The sequence below is a fragment of the Kryptolebias marmoratus genome, linkage group LG10, assembly GCF_001649575.2.
Source record: "Kryptolebias marmoratus isolate JLee-2015 linkage group LG10, ASM164957v2, whole genome shotgun sequence".
In the NCBI taxonomy this organism is placed as follows: domain Eukaryota; kingdom Metazoa; phylum Chordata; class Actinopteri; order Cyprinodontiformes; family Rivulidae; genus Kryptolebias; species Kryptolebias marmoratus.
Window position 1 is genome coordinate 22,593,854 of NC_051439.1, and position 18,091 is coordinate 22,611,944.

The following is an 18,091-nucleotide window of genomic DNA, read 5'->3' on the forward strand; positions in this document are numbered from 1 at the left end:
AGCCGACGCCGGCGTCTGAAAACCTTCGACTCAGCCTCTGTAATTAAAAAGCGGTGAAGCTGTTTTCTGAACTTGAAGCAGCTCTTTGTGTGAACTCGTAGTATTTGCATATTTTAGTTTCCGACGGTGAGATTCGAACCTGTCCTGAAGGAAATCAACGCACCGGTCGCTGCGCTGTTTACCATTTTGTTGTGCACACACCGATAAAAAGCGTCTCTTCAAACTGAACCGGTCCAAGTGACCAGAATGACCACGGAAATGTTGCCAATCACACACCGCTCCCCTCCCCCACGCCGGACCACCAACCTCCTGGCTGATCCATATTACCGCCACACAAAGCTCTAATAAACTTCCTTCGAATCGTTTTAATAGAAAAGCCTCAGCTCTCTTTCTTCTCCTCTCTCTGATTCTGGAGGGGATTTCTTTGCTCTTTTCGTTGACCGAGCACAATTGTATTATTGGAGATAATTAATTCCAATCCCCATCAAAAGGCCTTAGTGGCCCTGGGGCCCCCGTTCTTGGCTTTCTAGTGGGGCAGAGAAAGACAAGGGGAAGAAAGAGGCCGAAGGCCGCCGTATTGTGGCCAACATATTCCTCCATACGGCACAAGTGGAGGGAAAAGGAGCTGAAAGCTTTGGTGAGACGATGCTAGGGGCCCCGGGGCCGCCGCTGCCGTCAGCGCTGACATAATGTCCCGAGCGGCCCCGCTGGGAACATATGGCTCGTATTACATCAGCAGACTGGGTGGCAGAGACGGAGGTTCTGCTCTGAACCAAATGTCACCAGAACACCTGGATCCGAGAAATAAACCGTACACGTGGAGCAGGTCGGCTCTTAAGGTGGAATCTTCCCTCAGCTGACTGCCGCCTTAAACGTGACGACCGGCAGATCTGAATCAGTTTTTTAAATAATATTTATCTTTTATCATCCTGGGGTTTTTATGGACCCGTGTGTTTCCTGTCAGAGGAGGGAAGTCAAACAGCTCCAACGCCACGAGACGTTCAGGAGACCAACTCCGGGCTCGGAGATGACACCTGTGGGAGGACAGGTGACCCTGCCTCCCATCAGGTGACCACGCCTCCCATCAGGTGACCACGCCTCCCATCAGGTGACCACGCCTCCCATCAGGTGACCCCGCCTCCCATCAGGTGACAGCCTCGATGCCCCTGCATATATTTACATGTAGTCATGGGGTAAAGAATTCACATCTGCTGATCTTCACCCTGAAGGTCAGACCGTGCAGTGCTCAGAGACTCTACAGGCCTCAGTCAGCAGGTCAAAGGTCAAAGGTTAAAGCTTCTTCTGTCTCAGAAGGAACCAGAAGACTTCTGGAGCAGAACCAGACCAGAGGACAGATGTTTACCCAGAATGCACTGCAGCTGTCAGCACGGTGGTGGAGGGCTGATGGTTTGGGCTGATTGTGGAGTCAGATGTGACAAACAGGACAATGATCCCAAACACAGCAGAACGGTCCAGAACCAGAACCAGAACCTCAGAGAGCTGAGCAGAAACCAATGAGCTGAGAGTGGGCCACAGTTCCTCCACAACCATCAAAGAGACAAACAGGAACCCAGAATCTGACAAAGATCCAATCAGATTTATTTCCCCAGAACAGAAACGGGTTGAACTTTGTTTTTCTTCCACGTTTTTTTATAAACTCGGTTGAAATGGGCCACTGGAATGAATCGAACCGTGCTGAGGTTGTGGAAATGTAAACGTTAGAGCAGCTATTCTTGAAAGTTTTATTTTAATTAAACAGGTTTACTGAATATAATCAGCTGAATTCAACTCGTTTAGAGTTTTTGAAAAAAGAAAAAACAGAAATCTTTTAGTTTTATTTTGAAGGTTCTCCTAAAAACGCTTTTATTTCTCTGATTCCTGAGGGTTTATCTGGAAATTTGTTTAACAGAAAATAGTTTATACCAAATAAACCGGTTGCTAAATGTTAACGGAGGCAGGTTTGTGAGCATCAAATCTGTTTTAAAATGTTTTTTTTGTTTCAGGTTTTCAAACATTTAACGATTTGTTGTTGGTTTAAACGGATAAAAACGAGGAAATAATGACAACAAACTCATATTTATTTGTACAACATCTGGTTTTATTCCTTTAAGGATTTATAATAAAAAAATAAAATAAATATATTTTCTATACTCCGAGATCCTCTGAGGACCCCAGGTTTGTGTTTTGCGACCCAGATCGGGGTCCTGAACCGAACTTTGGGAACCACGGCTCTAATTGTTTGAACGATGTGTTTGAGTGATTGACGGTTGAACACACACACACACACACACACACACACACACACACAGACACACACACAGACGCTCGACTTCAGCAGAAATATTAAATCAGGTTTCTATCAAATAAATTTAAATTCTAAGGAGAATTTTGCTTTATTTGTTTTTGTTTCGATATAAAATTTAAATTTATTTTTTGTTTTTTTAATCTTCACAGGAGGAAACTTGTCTCTTTAACTCTGAATTTAAAGGTTAAAAACTAAAAATTTGAGCCTTATTTTATCTGATTTCCTCCTGAACTCATTAGACTGATTGATTGATCGGGTGTTAAAAACCAAGGCCCGTGGGCCAGAAATGGCCCCTGTTAAAAAGAAACGGGCCAATCTGAAACGATGAGTCGCAGAAAATTTCCTTTAAAACTGATTGTTTTTCTTTAATCAGTAAATTGTTTAAATTCAGTATAATGTGTTGAAATAATAATAATTTATCTGAAAACTAAGAAACTGATAAATTTGAGCTGATCGACTCGGAGCAGGATTTTATTTTTAATTTTTAGTTTGTTGTTTTTTTCTGCTTCTATAAACCAGTTTGACAAAAATTAAAGAACTGCCTGTAAACATTTAGGTGTTCTCTGTTTTACTTTAATGTGTTTTTAGATTTTAAACAACTAAAAAAACAAGTTAAAAACGGAGCCTGATCTAATTTGTTTTAAAAATAAAATATTCACATTAAAATTTTTTGTTGTTAAATTAAAATATTAACTGTTTTATTTCAAACCTGAGTATTATCAGGTTCAGCTTCTTTAATTAAATTTAAATATAATTCATTTATTAAACATCAAACTGTTGAAAATATATGTTCAGTTTTACGCCCAAACTGAACGATTTTAGTTGAAATTTAAAAATAAAATAAGGACTTAGTGTTTTCATTGTTCTGATTTATTTTAATTAAAACCTTTAATTAAATTAAAATAAATCTCTTTCTGCTTCTTTAATCAAACCTGATTTTATTGATGTATTTTTATTTTAGCTGAAATGAACCTTAAAGAAAAACTGAAGATTTTTCTGCTTCTAGTTTTTTAAAACAATCAGAAAGTTGCTTCAAAATAACTTTAAATAAACAACAAATAAATAAATAAGATTTGTTTATTTAAAAAATAAAAGGTTTAGATTAAAAATAACTGAAGACAAATAATTTAACAAACAGTTTAATTAGTTTTTATTGTCTCCATGACCTAAAGTTTATTTATTTAATGTTTGTTTTTAAACTCCTCTCCTCACTGCGGTAATTAGAGGATAATTAGCAGATAATTAGCAGATAATTAGCAGATAATTAGAGGGTCGTTCCGGCTCCTAAAGTGTAAAAAAGCTTTAAGAGCAGAATTCTGTCCGGACGGGTTCGGGTTCTGGTTCTCAGAGACCCGGAGGATCCTGCAGGTTCGGATTCTGAGGCCGCGGGGGGCCGCCGGGTCCGGACTGTTCAGAACCGAACCGAGCCGAGCCGCGGGTCCCGTCAGAACCGGGTCAGTGCGCAGAAAAAACAGGTAAAATCAAATAAATCAGTTTTAGTCTCTGAATAAAAAACATAAATGTTTGTTTGTTTGTTTTATTTTAATAATAAGTTTAATCACGTGGTTAACAGATGGTCCTTCTGGACTTTAATAAAAAACAAATAAATATTAAAAATAAAATTAGTAATTTAAAAGAATTAAAACCTAAATAATTCTCTAAACCAGAAATTAAACTTTTAAAACAAATTAATGTGGAATATTGTTCAATTTAAAATAAATATAATACATAAAATTAAATTCATTACAAAATAAAATAAATCTAATTCACTCAAATATAAATCTGATTTATTTAATGTTTCTTTAATATCTGAACTTTTAACCCAATCCTTAAATATGACTCTAAAACCCAAAGTTTACTCGTAAACGCTGCTCAGTTTTTACGTTTTCTCACAAACTAATAAATAAAAAATATAAAATTATAACAACTAACAAAAAAATTATTTTAAAATCTGATGTGAAAAAATAAAACGTCACGAAAGACCAGAAGTTTCTTCATGTTTTATTTGAAAATGACAGAATAAGTTAAGAACATGCATCAGAAGCAAACGAGGACCAAAAACACACAACAGGAAGTGTGTGTGTGTGTGTGTGTGTGTGTGTGTGTGTGTGTGTGTGTGTGCGCGCTCCGTCCATCATGCACAGAATCAATAATCTGTGATGAGTTCCTGGTTCTGGACAGAGCAGGGAACCGGGCTGCACCGGAGAACCTGCAGGGAACCGGGCCGCACCGGCTGCCTCCTGTCCGATCGGTCCGTCGTTTTCAGCTCGTAGGTTTTCCTCTGAGCTCCGTTTTCCTGCTTCGTGACAAAAGCTCAGATCTGAGGGGGTCTGGGGGGGTCTAAAGGATGATCTGACCCTGAAGGAGGGACAGATCTTCAAACCCAGGGTCACGACTCAGGGTCTCAGGAGGTCGTGGGAGAAACAAATTTCTGTTCCTGTAAACAAAAAAAATCACCTTCGAGCGACACACCGAGCGCTGCTCCTCGTTCTTAAAAACTGTCAGACGGAGGATGTCTCTTTACTTTTATAAAACCCAAAACTTGTTCATGTTGGCCCTAAAAGGCTAAAACCTCACCTGTGTGTTTGTCTGTTAGCAAAATATCTCATGAAACGGTTATCAGTTGACTTCAGCAAACAGCTCAGATCTGCTGTGGTAGTAGCTGAGAGTCATTCAGAAAGGTCAGGCTCTTGACATGCGAGGCGGCAGGATTCAGAGCTTCACTTCAGGGAGAAACTCGGCTCGGGTTTTTGGTCGCTCAGGGCTCCCGTCCCTTTGAAAACGCCGCCGCTCAGCTAATCCACCTTAAACCCGCGTCTCGCCGGGCAGCGGCGTCCAGAGGACGTCCATTAGGAAGTTTACAAAATGTCCCGGAACATTCGCCAGGGTCCTCGGCCTCCTCGTGTCGCAGAGTCATCTCAGACTTCTCAAACCCATCTCAAATCTGTCTCAAACCCGTCTCAAACCTGTCCCGAAGCTTTCTCAGATTAGTTTCTGTGAGTCAGGAAGTACAAGAACTGATCAAACCTCACTGTGACTGATTGGAGACAAAAGAGAATAAATTTGTGATGAAATTGAGACATTTTGTGACTAAATTGAGACAAAAGAGTTTGAACGTCGCACGGGGGAGTGTCTCAGTCTGTCTTAACTTACGTAAACGTCTCTCAGAAACCAATCCAGTGAAGATTTGTGTTTTTTTCTTGCAGTTTTGTGTCTCAGATAGTTAAAACGTTGAGGAAACGTGAGACAGTTTTGGGAATGTTTAGTGAGCAATGAAACCAAATTGGAGACAAAAAAAAAGAAGAAACTGCAACCAAATTGAGACACAATTAAGACATTTTGAGACAAAAAAATGAATTTCATTTGCAGGATTGTCAGTAAAATTCCAAATAAAAATGTTTATTTTCTTGTAACATTTGAAGCCCAGTTAGATTCAGGCTTTAACACAAAAATAACTTTTATTTTTAGATTTTGAGCTGCAGTTTGGAGTGGTAGTAGCTGAGAGTCATCCGGCTGATCTTTCTGTAAAACTTCGGCAGTTAAGGAGGTGGCCGGGTGACATGCATTCCTTCAAACATTTATATAATTCTGTTTTTTGTTTGCTGTTTAGAACCTAACAGAATTTTAAAAATTAGAAAACATTAAGTTTTTGTCCCCTCCGAATTATTTCCTTTTTCTAAAAAGTCATATATTTAAGGGAGAAAATAAATTGGCTTCCGGGCTTCCGTAGTTTCAGAAGCTGAATCACGGGGTTACCCCCTGAAAAAGAAGCCATGTTTTCATCAGACCTGGACTGAGTTCAGTTCCTCCAAAACGAGTGAAATTAACGGATGATTGTCGTTGTTTGGTTTCGTCTTAGCTGCTCGGCTCAAACATGACTCAGCAACACAGAGATGTGTGTGTGTGTGTGTGTGTGTGTGTGTGTGTGTGTGTGTGTTCATGACATTCTGCTGAATTACGAGACATTTTTATTCAAAGTGATACAAATGTAGATGATTATTTTCACAGTTAATAAGCATGCACACAAACTGAGACATTTGGGATTTATTCTGTAAATTCTCAAATTACATGGTGTGTGTGTGTGTGTGTGTGTGTGCGTGTGTGTGTGTTAGTCCTTTTTGGCTGATTGTAGGTCTGCAGTTCCTCACCGTTTATTATCAGCACGGCTTCTTTGAAGGATCAGCTGAGGTAGTTTTTATAAAACAGTGTTAGCGTTGATGACATGACACTAAAAGCAGAGGTGGACCAAACTGATGTGTGTTTAATTTCAATTTTAACGACCCGCTAATTGAAGCCGCATTCCTCCAAGAAACGTGCAGGTCCAAGTTTGGACCAAAGACATTCCACAACCAGGGCTCGGAGTATGCGTTGTGAAAGACTCTCAGCTACTACCACACCCAGTTTTATCTCAGTGTCTTTAAAACTGACTGAGTTGTAGCCACTTTTGTGTTCGCTAAGTTTTATTAGCTATGGCGGCCATATTTAATCAGGTTGACTCTGAAACCTAATCAGTTGTGGTCGTTCATCCAACGATTACTTTCTGAGAGATTCATTCCAATCCGTCCTCTGGTTCATGAGATATTTTGCTAACAGACAAACTTTAATGACGACAGATGATAATGGGAGTAAATGAGTGAATAGAGGAGAGATCTTCCTTTCGCTAGATGAAGCATAAAATTGGGGTTCTGTTGAAGAACTTGTTCCTGGTTCTGGACCAGACTCTGACTGTGACCCAGGAGATCCTGTGTTGATGTTTGGTTTCAGTGTGTGTGTGTGTGTGTGACCTGGGAAGAGTTTTAATTGGCTCAGAGTTAACATGTCTGTGTCGCGGTTTGGTCACAGTGCAGGAGAGTCCAGTTCGGAGCACTTCCTGTCAGACAGGAAGTCCAGTTCAGCTGCATGCAGGGGGGGTCCGAGTCCGGCAGCAGCTACGACGAGCTGTTCAGGAGGGGTCTGGGGTACATCCCCTGGTAGTACGAGGCCTCCAGGGGTTCCATGGTCCTCCCTCCCAGGCCGGACACCCCCCCGCCGTTGTAGGACGAGTACTGCAGGGCCTCGTAGGCCTTCAGGTCCAGTTTGTGCTGCTGCTCCGAGGACGACATCAGGTTGTTGATGGAAAAGGGGTGGTTGAACGAGTAGTGGGGGTCTCCTTTGATGTGCAGGGGGGTCTCGTGGGCCATGGAGTGAGGGGGCAGGGACAGCGAAGACAGCAGCTGAGAACTGGACACCTTCAGGTCTGAGACCCCTCCAACACCCTCTGAGAGGTCCAGCCCAGCGGGGGAGGACACCTGGCTGGAGGAGGGCCCAGACGAGTCCAGAAGTCCAGCAGGTTTGGTGGAATCTTCTGGGTGAGACCTTCCCGGGGCCCCTCCGGACCCCATCGTCTCCTTTCTGCTGTCCGGTTTCGACGACATTTTCTTCTCGCACTTAAATCTTTTCTGGCGCCGCAGGTAGCAGCCGTTCTCGAACATGTTCCCAGAGTCCGGGTGCAGGGTCCAGTAGGACCCCTTCCCGGGTTTGTCCGGCGAGCGGGACACCTTGACGAAACAGTCATTGAAGGACAGCGAATGCCGGATAGAGTTCTGCCAGCGCTGCTGGTTCTGCCGGTAGTACGGGAAAAGGTCCATAATCCACTGGTAGATCTCGCTCAGGGTCAGCATCTTACTGGGTGCCTGCTGGATCGCCATGGTGATGAGGGAGATGTAGGAGTAGGGGGGCTTGGCGTGCGGGTAGCTCCGTCTGAAGGTCTTGTTGTCCCGGGTTCGGTTCAGTCCGCCGCTGCCAAACGCCATGCCGGAGCTCATGGTGGGACTCATGCCTCCGTACGGGTTCAGGCCCATGGAGGCCTGCTGAGCGGACACCGAGCCCACGCCGGAGGGGCTCAGAGCCCCACCCATGGAGGCCATGCCCCCGCCCAGACCCGACATGGCTGCCGGGCCCGAGCAGCCCACCCCGCCCACTGACGAAGGACTCAGACCTGTACCGTTATAGGGCATGTTGAAGGAGCCCGATGTGGTCCCGCTGCCGGACATGTAGCCTGACATGGAGGCCATCCCAAGACCAGAACCCATCCCACTGCCCGCCATCGGAGAGTACACCTGAGGGGAGGGGGGGGAGACCAGAACCAGTTAGGGTCAGAACCTCACAGAACCGCACCGGTTCAGACTCAGACCTGTGACCCGGTTCAAAAGGCTCGTTCACCCAAAACGGGGTTAAAACCAACAAACGGACCAGAATCATCCGAAAAAACAGAATCTTCACCAGAACAATCAAACGTTTATTTTACCTCTGAAAGAAATTATTCATAAATAAAATTAACTGAACTAATTAACTATAAATCAACAATTTAATAAAATAAAACCAGCTGAAATATTTTAAACTTTTATCTTTTTACTTTAAAAAATGTTTTTATTGACTTTTAATAATTGTTAACAATTAGTTTTGCTGAAAATATATGTTTTATTTTATTAAACAGTCTGAGTGGTTTTAAATAAATAAATAGATTTTTACATAAATATTTTATAAAATCCTCAGTTAATTCCAAACTTTTCAGGTTAAAATCAACAAACATCATAAATAAATTATTTAAATAAGCGCCTCCTCAAACATTATATCCTATTTAATTTATTTATAATTAGAGCTTTTATGTGTTTGCAGCAGTTAGGAGGAAATACTATAAATAATATTTTACAGATAATCTGATTTCTGTAGATCAGAGTGAAGTCAGAATGTAAAACTGGACATTTGAAGCTTTTTGGTTATTTGTCATTTATTTTATCAGTAAAAAAATACATCTAATACAATTAAAAAACAAATTAAAAAATAATAATAACAATAATAATCAAATAGAAAATAGTCAAGAATGAATCAAAACTCATTTTTTGTTTAAATCTTACAGTTAGGTTGGTTAAAAATTAATAATTATTTTACTAATTGACTAAAATTGACGCAAGTTAAAATATATTTTTTAACAGATTTAATCTGATTCAGAAGCTTTAAATTAAATTTTTCCTCCTCGCGGCCTAAAGTTTGATTTTAAATAATTAAAAAGAAAAATAATAATTAATCTTTGAGGCTTTACAGGATTTATTTTAAATATGTTTTAAAAAAATCACAGAAACGATTTAATTTTCTTTTAAATCTCATTTAAAATAAACTAATGGTGTCAATAATTATTAATAAATTATTATTTTTTTACTTGAATCCTAAAAACACGAAACACAAACAACAAATTAACAGAATTATAAACTAAACAGAAGCTTTTAAAAATATTATTCCGTTTTTTTTTCTCTCCAGTTTAAACTGTTTCATTAAAGTCAAAGTTTAATTCTTTTTACTTCTAATTATCTGATCTGGTTTTAATTATCAATAAAAATCGGAGCGACTTTAAATAAAATCTCTTTTTTTTATTTAGAACTTATGTTTGTAAAAATAAACCCGAGTTTTCTTTTTAAATATGAAATAAATATAATAAATACATAAATATAAAATTTGTGTTTCTGGTCAGATAAAAAAATAAACATTTTAAACATAAAACTTTAGTTTAAATTTCAGTTAATTTGATCTTTTTTAGGTTTTTTAGCATTTCTTTTTAAAGAAACCCAAAAACTTTAGGTCTCCTCTCCTAAAGACAATAAAGTTTAACTGAAAAGAATCCAGTTCCGACCCGGTTCCGGTTCGGATCGAGCGGACGGGCTCACACCGACCTCCTCGCTGTAGTATCCGCTCCAGTCCGGAGCTTCGTGGCCCTCCATCTTCACCGAGCCCAGCATGCCGTCAGGCGGCCCCCGCGGATCCCGCTGCTCCCGGTTCGGGCCGGTCCCGTCGCGATTCGGGCGTCCTGGTTCCAGGTGTGAGCGCGCGGAGGAGAGCCGAGCCGAGCCGAGCAGAGACTGAGGAGGAGGAGGAGGCGGAGGTGATGATGGTGACCTGCAGGCTGATGTGATCCTCCTCCTCCTCCTGCGGGTCCAGCCCTCTGCACCTCCTCCCCCTCCGAACCGAACCTCCTCCTCCGCCTTTCTTCTTTTTCTTGTTTCAGTCCAACAATCAGCTGATTAAACAAAATAAACTCAAATCATCTTTTTACGAAACAGAGAACTTCTTTTCTTCTGTTTTTAATCAGTTTTATTACAAAGAAACTCAAAAAAAAAAAAAGATTTTCTGTTTGAGCTCCGAGCTGCTGGGAGCTAAAATCAGCTGAAGTGCAGCTAAAAGCTAAAATCAGCCGAAGATATATCTGCTTCGAGTTTTAACGTCTGAATGTTGTATCTGTTGAACATCAGGACAAAGAGAATGTAATTAATTAATATTTTTAAAACAGAGTCCAATTAAAGCTTCAGTGAGGAGTTTCCTGTGAGGGACAAACAACCATGTGGGTCGGCTCCTTGTTGTTGTTGTTGTTGACCCGTCCCGGTCTCAGAGCGGCCGTTCTCCTGTTCCAGGCCCGGTTCTTTGAAACGTGCTAACAAGGAAGTAACAGAGCGGAACAACTGCTCACTGTTCTCCATTATCTGAGCGGATTAAGTGGATGAGGTGGCGGCTTAAAGGACACTTACACCAAAACACAGAGAGGGGGCAACAACGTGCGAGGGGGGCAGGAATTAAATCTGCAGAAGAAGAAGAAAGAGAACCTCACGCTGTGGAACAAACTCACCTTCAAGTTTCACTTTAATTTAACAAAACAAGTCAGATTCCCAAACAAACAGCTGCAAAGAAATGAATCTATTCTCCGTTTAAATATGAATTGTTGCAGGAAGGAGTGGGAGGAGCCTAAAGCTCTAAAACTACAATATGGCCGCTCCAACTCGTCGTCAAAACACAAGATTTTCATTTTTTGATAAAATGTTTCTGCTTCTATCAGTTTCTCCATCGTTAAACAACTGTTTGGGGTTAATTCAGCTGAAACTGAAACTGTTTCCAGCTTCGGCTCATTTCGGCTGATCTCGGCTCCATCTTTAGCTTTAACGCTCTCCACCGGAGGGACTCTCCTCCTTGCAGCTTTCAGTCGAAGAAGAAGAAGAAGAAGGTCACCTTTTCTCCTCCCGACTCCATCGTTCTCCCTCTGACTCCGTTTACATCCAGGATTATTTTACCAACTCGAATGTAAACAAACGGCTCTAATTGTTGGCAACAAAACCCAACTCTGCTGGTTTCACTCATTTATCTGCTGGGGCTCATCTTTGGTGGTGAAAGTTTAGTTCAAACTGAAAACCTTAAAAACGATCCTGTGTTCTGAAAGCTTTAAAGGTCCAGTCGGAGCCCAGACCTCGGTCCACATGAAAATCTCTGATTTTTGATTTAGAGATTGTTGGACACGAGCAGAACCATCTGACCTGAAGGAGCTGCTGGGTTAGATTTAGGCTCTAACCGTCTGGAGCGTTTCCAGAGGGCTCCCCTGGTTCTGGGAGAAACCCGGTCCGATCAGAACTGTGTGGGTTCGAAGCCCTGGAGTGAGTCAGGTGTGACTCCGCCCCCCCGTCTCACCTGGAGGCACATCCTGTTTGTGATTCACCATCGGGGCTCGTTGAGTTTCAGTGTGACTCAAAGACGTAAATTCTGCTTCTGTCAAAATCTAAAAGCTCCTCGGTGGTAATTATGGATGTTACTGCAGCGTCTGACTCACCTGTCACCTGTCCACGACCTCGTCTCAGACTCACAGACTCCGTGACTTCAGGTGGCGTCTACATCAGGCTGTGACCCTAACCTTTGACCCTGGAGGTTCTGACATGAAGACCTGTAAAGCTTGTGAAGCTGAGGTCAAGAGTTCAGGGGAGGAACGATCATCACCACACAGGCTGTGTCACGCACACACACACACACACACACACACACACACAGTCGTAGCTGTTTCAAAACCCAGGTAACAAAGGAGACGACCTCTGACCTCAGGTCACCAGAATCCAGTCTTAGTCTGAGTCAGGACTAAAAATGTCAAAATATACAAAAAAAAAACATCTTTATTATCCATTCATGTAGAAATCTTCACTGGAATTTAAAAAGATAAAAGACGGGATCAATAAAAATCCAATTAGTTCAAACAGTTCATATAAAAGAGTCAAACTGAAGCCGAACGAACGAACGAATCAGTCGACTGAATCATTCAGTGACTCACATCCTCATCTTTGGCTCTCTAATATTTATCACCTCAGTTTCTCTGGGGTCAAAGGAGAGTTTTCCTGTTAGTAAAATATCTCATGAACATCTGGACAGATTGAATCAACACCTGAACAAACAGAAATTTATATATTTCAGCCAATTTTAATGATACCGAGGTGAACTTTGGTGTGGTAGTAGCTGAGAGTCGCCTCTAACACGTCCTCTGAGGGCTAACAGATCGCTTGAGATATTCCAAGCACAAAGCAGAGTTTTCAAGGTTGAACCAAAAGCTTTAACGGCGTCATTTCACACTCTGAGAGGATCGTAGTTTGAAAAAAAGGCGGCGGGTGATATGCATTCCTTGAAGGACTGCCGGGGCTTCAATTAGTGAAATCAGCTTTAGCTTCTCAGCCTCAGCTTTGTAAAGAGAGCGGAGCGACGAGGGGAGGAGGTGAAGGTGACCCGAGGCCGCCTCGGAGATAAGCTTCGTCAAAGAGACGGATGATGAGACGGAGGACGCAGGAAGTCCTGGCCTACTTTCACAGCCAGCTGTCTGAGAGGAAAAACGTGGAAATATTGGGCACTTTTAACGGACGCCATGTTTGGACATCAAACTTCACGTGTTTACTCCTCAGGGATCAATTATAAAGTTAAAGACTCAACAGCTTTCTGTCTTAATCTTCTAATCATCTATGTGACTGAAATTCCCTGTTTTTCCACAGAACCCTGCTGGAAGAGAAACGTGGATCATCTGGAAAGAGAACCGGACCGCTCCAGAATATTCAGTTTGTGTTTCATATCAGGTAAATAATCAGCAAGTCCTCGTGTTTATTCTACTGTCAGAGGCATGAATTAAATGTCCATTTTCTGAGGTGGAATGATTATAAAACGTATAACTTTAATGGTTTTTAAAAACAAGATAAATTTGAATTTATTGAGGATTTTTCTGCTCGGTTATTTCCCCACTAATGTTTGGTTAAACGTCCGTCAGCTAGTTGACCTCGGGCTGTTTGTTCAAGCTGACCTTTGACCTCCTGTTCTTGACCGAGTTCATTTTATTGGTTGGTTTCCTGGAGACGGGCCGGGCTTTTAATCAGAATCCGCTTATTTCAAACCGGGTCGAGGTCGGGGCTTTGGGAAAGTCTTTACAGAAGCTTCATGTGAGCCGGATTCATCCAATCAGAAACCGGTCCTGATGTTTGTTTGAGATCCTGGTCCTGTTGGACCCAACCCTCCTCCATTATTCCATCCATCAGCACCACAGCATGACACTCCCACACCGTGCCTGACAGCTAGTTTAGTCTTCTGAGGTTGTCCAAACGTCCTTCTTGTCTTCATCTCGTCTAAATTTTTGGAGTCAGCCTGATTTAAGATGGCTGCCACAGCCAAACACAAATATAGCTCCAGGTCAGCCATTTTCTTACAGATCCTGATCTAAAACCTGGTGTGGTGGTTGAGAGTTATCCCCGTCACGTCCTCTGAGAGTAAATTGGAGGTTCCAGTTAAATTTAATCCTTAAATTGTTGTTTTTCCTTTCAGGAATCATCCTAATTCCCTCAGACCTACGATTCCGGTCGGTCTGCACGGACCGGACTAGTCCTGATCTCTGCCCAGGAAACTGAAGCTTCATCAGAAAACTACGTCGCCTCCAACGTAGTTGGAGCCGCAGTGGCCATCTGCTGCCACCAGATGGCGTCAGATCCAGCAGAATGAACGGAGACCAGAGCTTCTTCTGGGTCTGAAAACTGGCAGGACCACCACAGACCAGGACCAGGACGGGTTCCCGGGTCTGTACAGCTGTTAGAGATCTCTTTTTCATTAGGATCAAACAAACTGTCACTCTGAACTAACAGGACAGTTTTAGGGCTTGTTAATTGTTAAAGATGAGAGGAATTTTAAATTTGATTCCAGATTTTCATAAGGAGACAAAAAATGAGAATTTCACGTGAAAAATTTAATTATAAAACAACAAGAGTTAACCAAAGTGCCATACAGTCCCAAAAGATACATAAAAACATCAGGATAAAAGAAATAAATAACAGATTAGTTAAATCTGTGAAGCTGTTTCAATACAGGAGAAAGTTTTAATAACAATGAGAATCTGTTCCACAGTTTTGGGGCGAAATGTCCCCAATGGACCCGTTAGAAGGTTTAAAAACAAACAAACTTTTAAATTCAGCTCTGTAATTAACAGAAAACCAGTGAAGATGGATTCTGGCTCCGGTCCTGGTACCAGTGAGACTGAATAATCCAGCCTGGAGGTGATTAACGCTGTAGATCTGTCTCCATGTCTGAGAGAATGGGTCTGAGCTTGTAGAAAACCTCAGAGTCAGTTAAAAATAACTCCCAGATCCCCTGAAGACTGAAGCTCAAACCAGAGACGGTAAATATAGATCTGCGTGTCGTCGGCATAACATCGAAACCAAACATTATATTTACAGATTATATGACCCAAAACAAGTAAAAAGGCGACACGTTCAGTTCAGATTTGACTGAATTTAACTCAGTTCTGGTCAGAAATGACTCTAAATGTCCTCCTGGTGCAGTCAGGAAGCTGAGGTGGAGCCATCTTTAAAAACGTCTGAATGTTTGAAGTCAAACTGTTTTTATCTGAACTTTAAAACGAGTTAAAACGAGATGTTCTGGGATGAAAACATCAGCATTTTAGTTTTGTTTTACAGTCATTCCACCTCAAACAAAACAAGAAAAAGAACATTTCAAATAAATCATTTAAAGGTTAAAGTTATCATAATAATCCTGATTAAACTGTTCATCATTTGAACTCAAACGTATATAAATATTTATTTTATTCCTGCTATTTCTGACTGGAGATGAAGGAAAAAACTACGGAGAGACAAATGATGTTTTATTGGGTCAAACGAAGACAAATAATCAGCTGAAAGGTTTCAAACAGAAATTAGAGCAGAAAGAACTCAAATTTACAAAGTTTCTACATATTTTATCTTTTAGACCAGAAAAAACAGTATATTTTTGAGGAATATAACAGCTTTTTATGTCCTGATGTCGATCAACTTTTTTAAATTCATCATTAAATAAAAACTGAATGAAGATGTTAAATAAACAGAAATGATTCAAACGTCCACATATTTTAGGTCGTGTTGTTTTAGGTGTTTCTGTCTGTTCAGTTACCAGTGAAAGCTAAAATAAAAACAAGCCTTTATGATGAATATTAGATAAGAAGATGGCTTCAGTCTGGATTTAAAAAGTAAGACTTGAAGCACGAATGTTTTGGTTTTCCTGAGCTGGAATCTGTCTCCTCGGTTTTCTCATGGCGCTTCCTTTTCTCGGATCATCTCGACGGACTCCTTGTCGTCAGTTTGTCTTTTTGTCTTCTTCCTGATCAGACACTTCACCGTCACTGCAACCACCACCACCAGAACCAGCAGGCCCGCGAACGCAGCCAGAACCGGGACCAGGATGGACAGCAGAGAGCTCTGGACTCTGGCTTGGGCCGGGTCCTTGCAGGAAGGGTCCTGATCCGAGCCGTTAACGCAGACGCACCTGTAGGAACCTTCGGTGTTGAGGCAGGCGTGACTGCAGGGGCTCCCTGTCCCGCACTCATCGATGTCCACGCAGCGTCCAGAAGCGTCTTTCTGGAAGCCTTCTGGACATTTCTGGCAGATGCTGCTGAAATCCACCGGGGAGCCGTCCAGCGTTCGCCAAATATCATCTGGACAGAAGAGGTCCAGCACGGCTTTGAACCAGCACTCCACCTGCATCCTGCTGCTGTTGCTGGGGTCCTGCCTGAAGGCCCGGATGCTGGGGACGGGGGGGTACTGGCAGGGCCCGGCGTCTGGGCCCAGCGAGGGAAGGTCAGGCTGCGGTGTCGCCGGCCTCGGTTTGAACGTTGGACTCGTAGCAGCAGGTCTGGTTGTGGTCGGCTGCTCGTTCCAGAACATCCCTGTCTGCACCTTGCAGATGTACTGGTAGTGGGTCTTACAGGTGACAGAAATCAGACCCAGATTAACTGAGGACTGGACCTGCACCTTCAGTGCTGCACACCTGACCTCTGTACAAGTCATTTTGGGCTCCTCCAGCCACTTGTTTAAAGCCGATTCCTCTTTGCCGTCTTCCACCCACTTGAACCCTTTCAGCGGCAGCGATGGATCAGAACATTGAGTCGTTGTCTTCCTGAGCCCGATCCAGACTGAGAACTCTCCCCGAACCGGGGCCGACCTGTTGAGAAGCTCCCGAATCTCCTGGACCTCCTGCTCTGTGGTTGTGGTGGCGAGAACGCCGGGAGCGCAGCGCCTCCGGGCTTCATCGAAGGTGGCGTTTGTCCGGCTGAGAAGGTATCGTGTCTGTGAGGACGGGTTGGACAGGTCAGACGAGACGGCCTTCAGCAGGAGGACAGCGATCCAAAGACAGCTGAAGCAGCGGGGCAACCAAACTGCCATCTCTTCAAGCTCCGCCCCCTTTTCCTGTCAAAATAAAACCCAAAACTTCAGCCACTGAGCCTCAGTACCCCATAATGACAAAGTGAAAACAGAGTTTTACATTATTTAGTTCATTTCTTAAAAAGAAAATAGTAAAATGTCATATTTATGTTTAAATTCAGATCTTTAAAACTGAGCTCAGGTTCTTCTGGTTGTTCCTGATCCTTGAGATGTTTCTGCACCTTCGCTGGAGTCCAACTGTGGGGAATTAAATCCACTCTGTAGAAGAGCAGAAACCAAGCCACTGAAGGTCCTCCAGAACTCTCAAACAGAAGAAGGTTGGTCCAAGAACAGGATGGTGTCTCTGACCAAGCTTCAGAGATCCTGCGTGGAGATGGGACAAAGATCCAGAAGATCGACCTGAACTTGGGTTTCCTGGCAGAAAGGCTCGACAGAAGCTCTGATCCAGAAACTGGGTTCAGGGTTCACCTTCCAGCAGGACAAGAATCCAGATGTCTCTCTGGAGACACCTGAGAAATGGCTCCATCAACAGCTTGAGAGGATTTACTAAAAAAAAAAAAACCCAAAAGACTCGAAGCTTTAGCTCAGTTCTGAGGAAAACGTCTGAATTCTTCTGAGTTGGTGATATTTCAGTAGTTTAATATGTAAAAACTGTAAAAATGAAATGTTGGGTTTATAAGTATGTGGTTGATGTTCTGCTGAACGTGGAGTCCTGTAAGGAGAACCTGGACTGATGTTAAACATCACCTCCTTCATTCTGTGCTCATTTATGTTTTTTATTTTCCAGCCAGCGACGTCATCTTCAATCAAAACCTGTTTCTCTCCAAGATGATGTGAGTTAATCAGAGTTTTCTTACCGTTTCTTTAGTTTAATCCTCTCCTCCTGTCCTGTGGCTCTCCCAGTTTGTTAACCAGTCTTTAAAATGTTTTTGTCCCAAGTCTTCTCCGTCGTTTGTCTCTGCCCCAGTTTCTCCTTCAAAGTGTCTGCGCTGGCAGATTGTTGGCCTCACCCCTCGTTCTCTGAAGCCCCCTCCTTCATGACAGGAAGTGTGTTTTGTCTTGATACGGAAAGCTGCTTTCCTTCAGGACAGATTCAGAGCTGCTGGTTGGTCTGAGGGTTTTATAAACTGTCACTTAAATCCTTTTCTTCCTCGTTCTGATGGCTGGTTTGAACTTCAGCAGGTCGTCTTTAACATGCCTAAAAGCATGGAGTTGCTGCCATGTGATTGGCTGATTAGTTATTTGTGTTAACGAGCAGTTTAAGAGCTGGACA

The 18,091-nt window shown here is 42.5% G+C and overlaps 3 protein-coding genes across 3 annotated transcripts in view; 1 reads left to right on the forward strand and 2 right to left on the reverse strand.

The window, feature by feature from the left end:
• mipol1 (mirror-image polydactyly 1) overlaps window positions 1-18,091 on the forward strand; it is a gene marked incomplete at its 5' end in the record, with an annotated part of 53,209 nt that overhangs the window by 34,009 nt on the left and 1,109 nt on the right. Inside the window, 3 exons of the mRNA XM_037977955.1 lie at window positions 13,123-13,203; window positions 13,940-14,187; window positions 15,766-17,651. Of these exons, the coding sequence (XP_037833883.1) occupies window positions 13,123-13,203; window positions 13,940-13,997 (139 nt within the window). The remainder of the gene's footprint in view (window positions 1-13,122; window positions 13,204-13,939; window positions 14,188-15,765; window positions 17,652-18,091) is intronic.
• foxa1 (forkhead box A1) lies at window positions 4,367-10,086 on the reverse strand. Its single transcript, XM_017437657.3, has 2 exons — window positions 10,012-10,086; window positions 4,367-8,403 (listed from the first exon to the last, which is right to left on the reverse strand). The coding sequence occupies exons 1-2, from the start codon at window positions 10,075-10,077 to the stop codon at window positions 7,234-7,236; spliced, it is 1,236 nt and encodes a 411-aa protein (XP_017293146.1). The 5' UTR covers window positions 10,078-10,086; the 3' UTR covers window positions 4,367-7,233.
• Window positions 15,246-17,823, reverse strand: clec14a (C-type lectin domain containing 14A). The gene is made up of 2 exons (XM_017437654.3): window positions 17,676-17,823; window positions 15,246-16,842 (listed from the first exon to the last, which is right to left on the reverse strand). Exon 2 carries the CDS (start codon window positions 16,816-16,818, stop codon window positions 15,688-15,690), a length of 1,131 nt encoding a protein of 376 aa, XP_017293143.1. The 5' UTR covers window positions 16,819-16,842; window positions 17,676-17,823; the 3' UTR covers window positions 15,246-15,687.

Coding starts and splice junctions, on each gene's coding strand:
- foxa1 (XM_017437657.3), bottom strand. CDS start 10,077: ATGCTGGGCTCGGTGAAGATGGAGGGCCACGAAGCTCCGGACTGGAGC. Junction 8,404..10,011: donor GCGGATACTACAGCGAGGAG/GTCGGTGTGAGC, acceptor CCCTCCCCTCAG/GTGTACTCTCCGATGGCGGG.
- clec14a (XM_017437654.3), bottom strand. CDS start 16,818: ATGGCAGTTTGGTTGCCCCGCTGCTTCAGCTGTCTTTGGATCGCTGTC.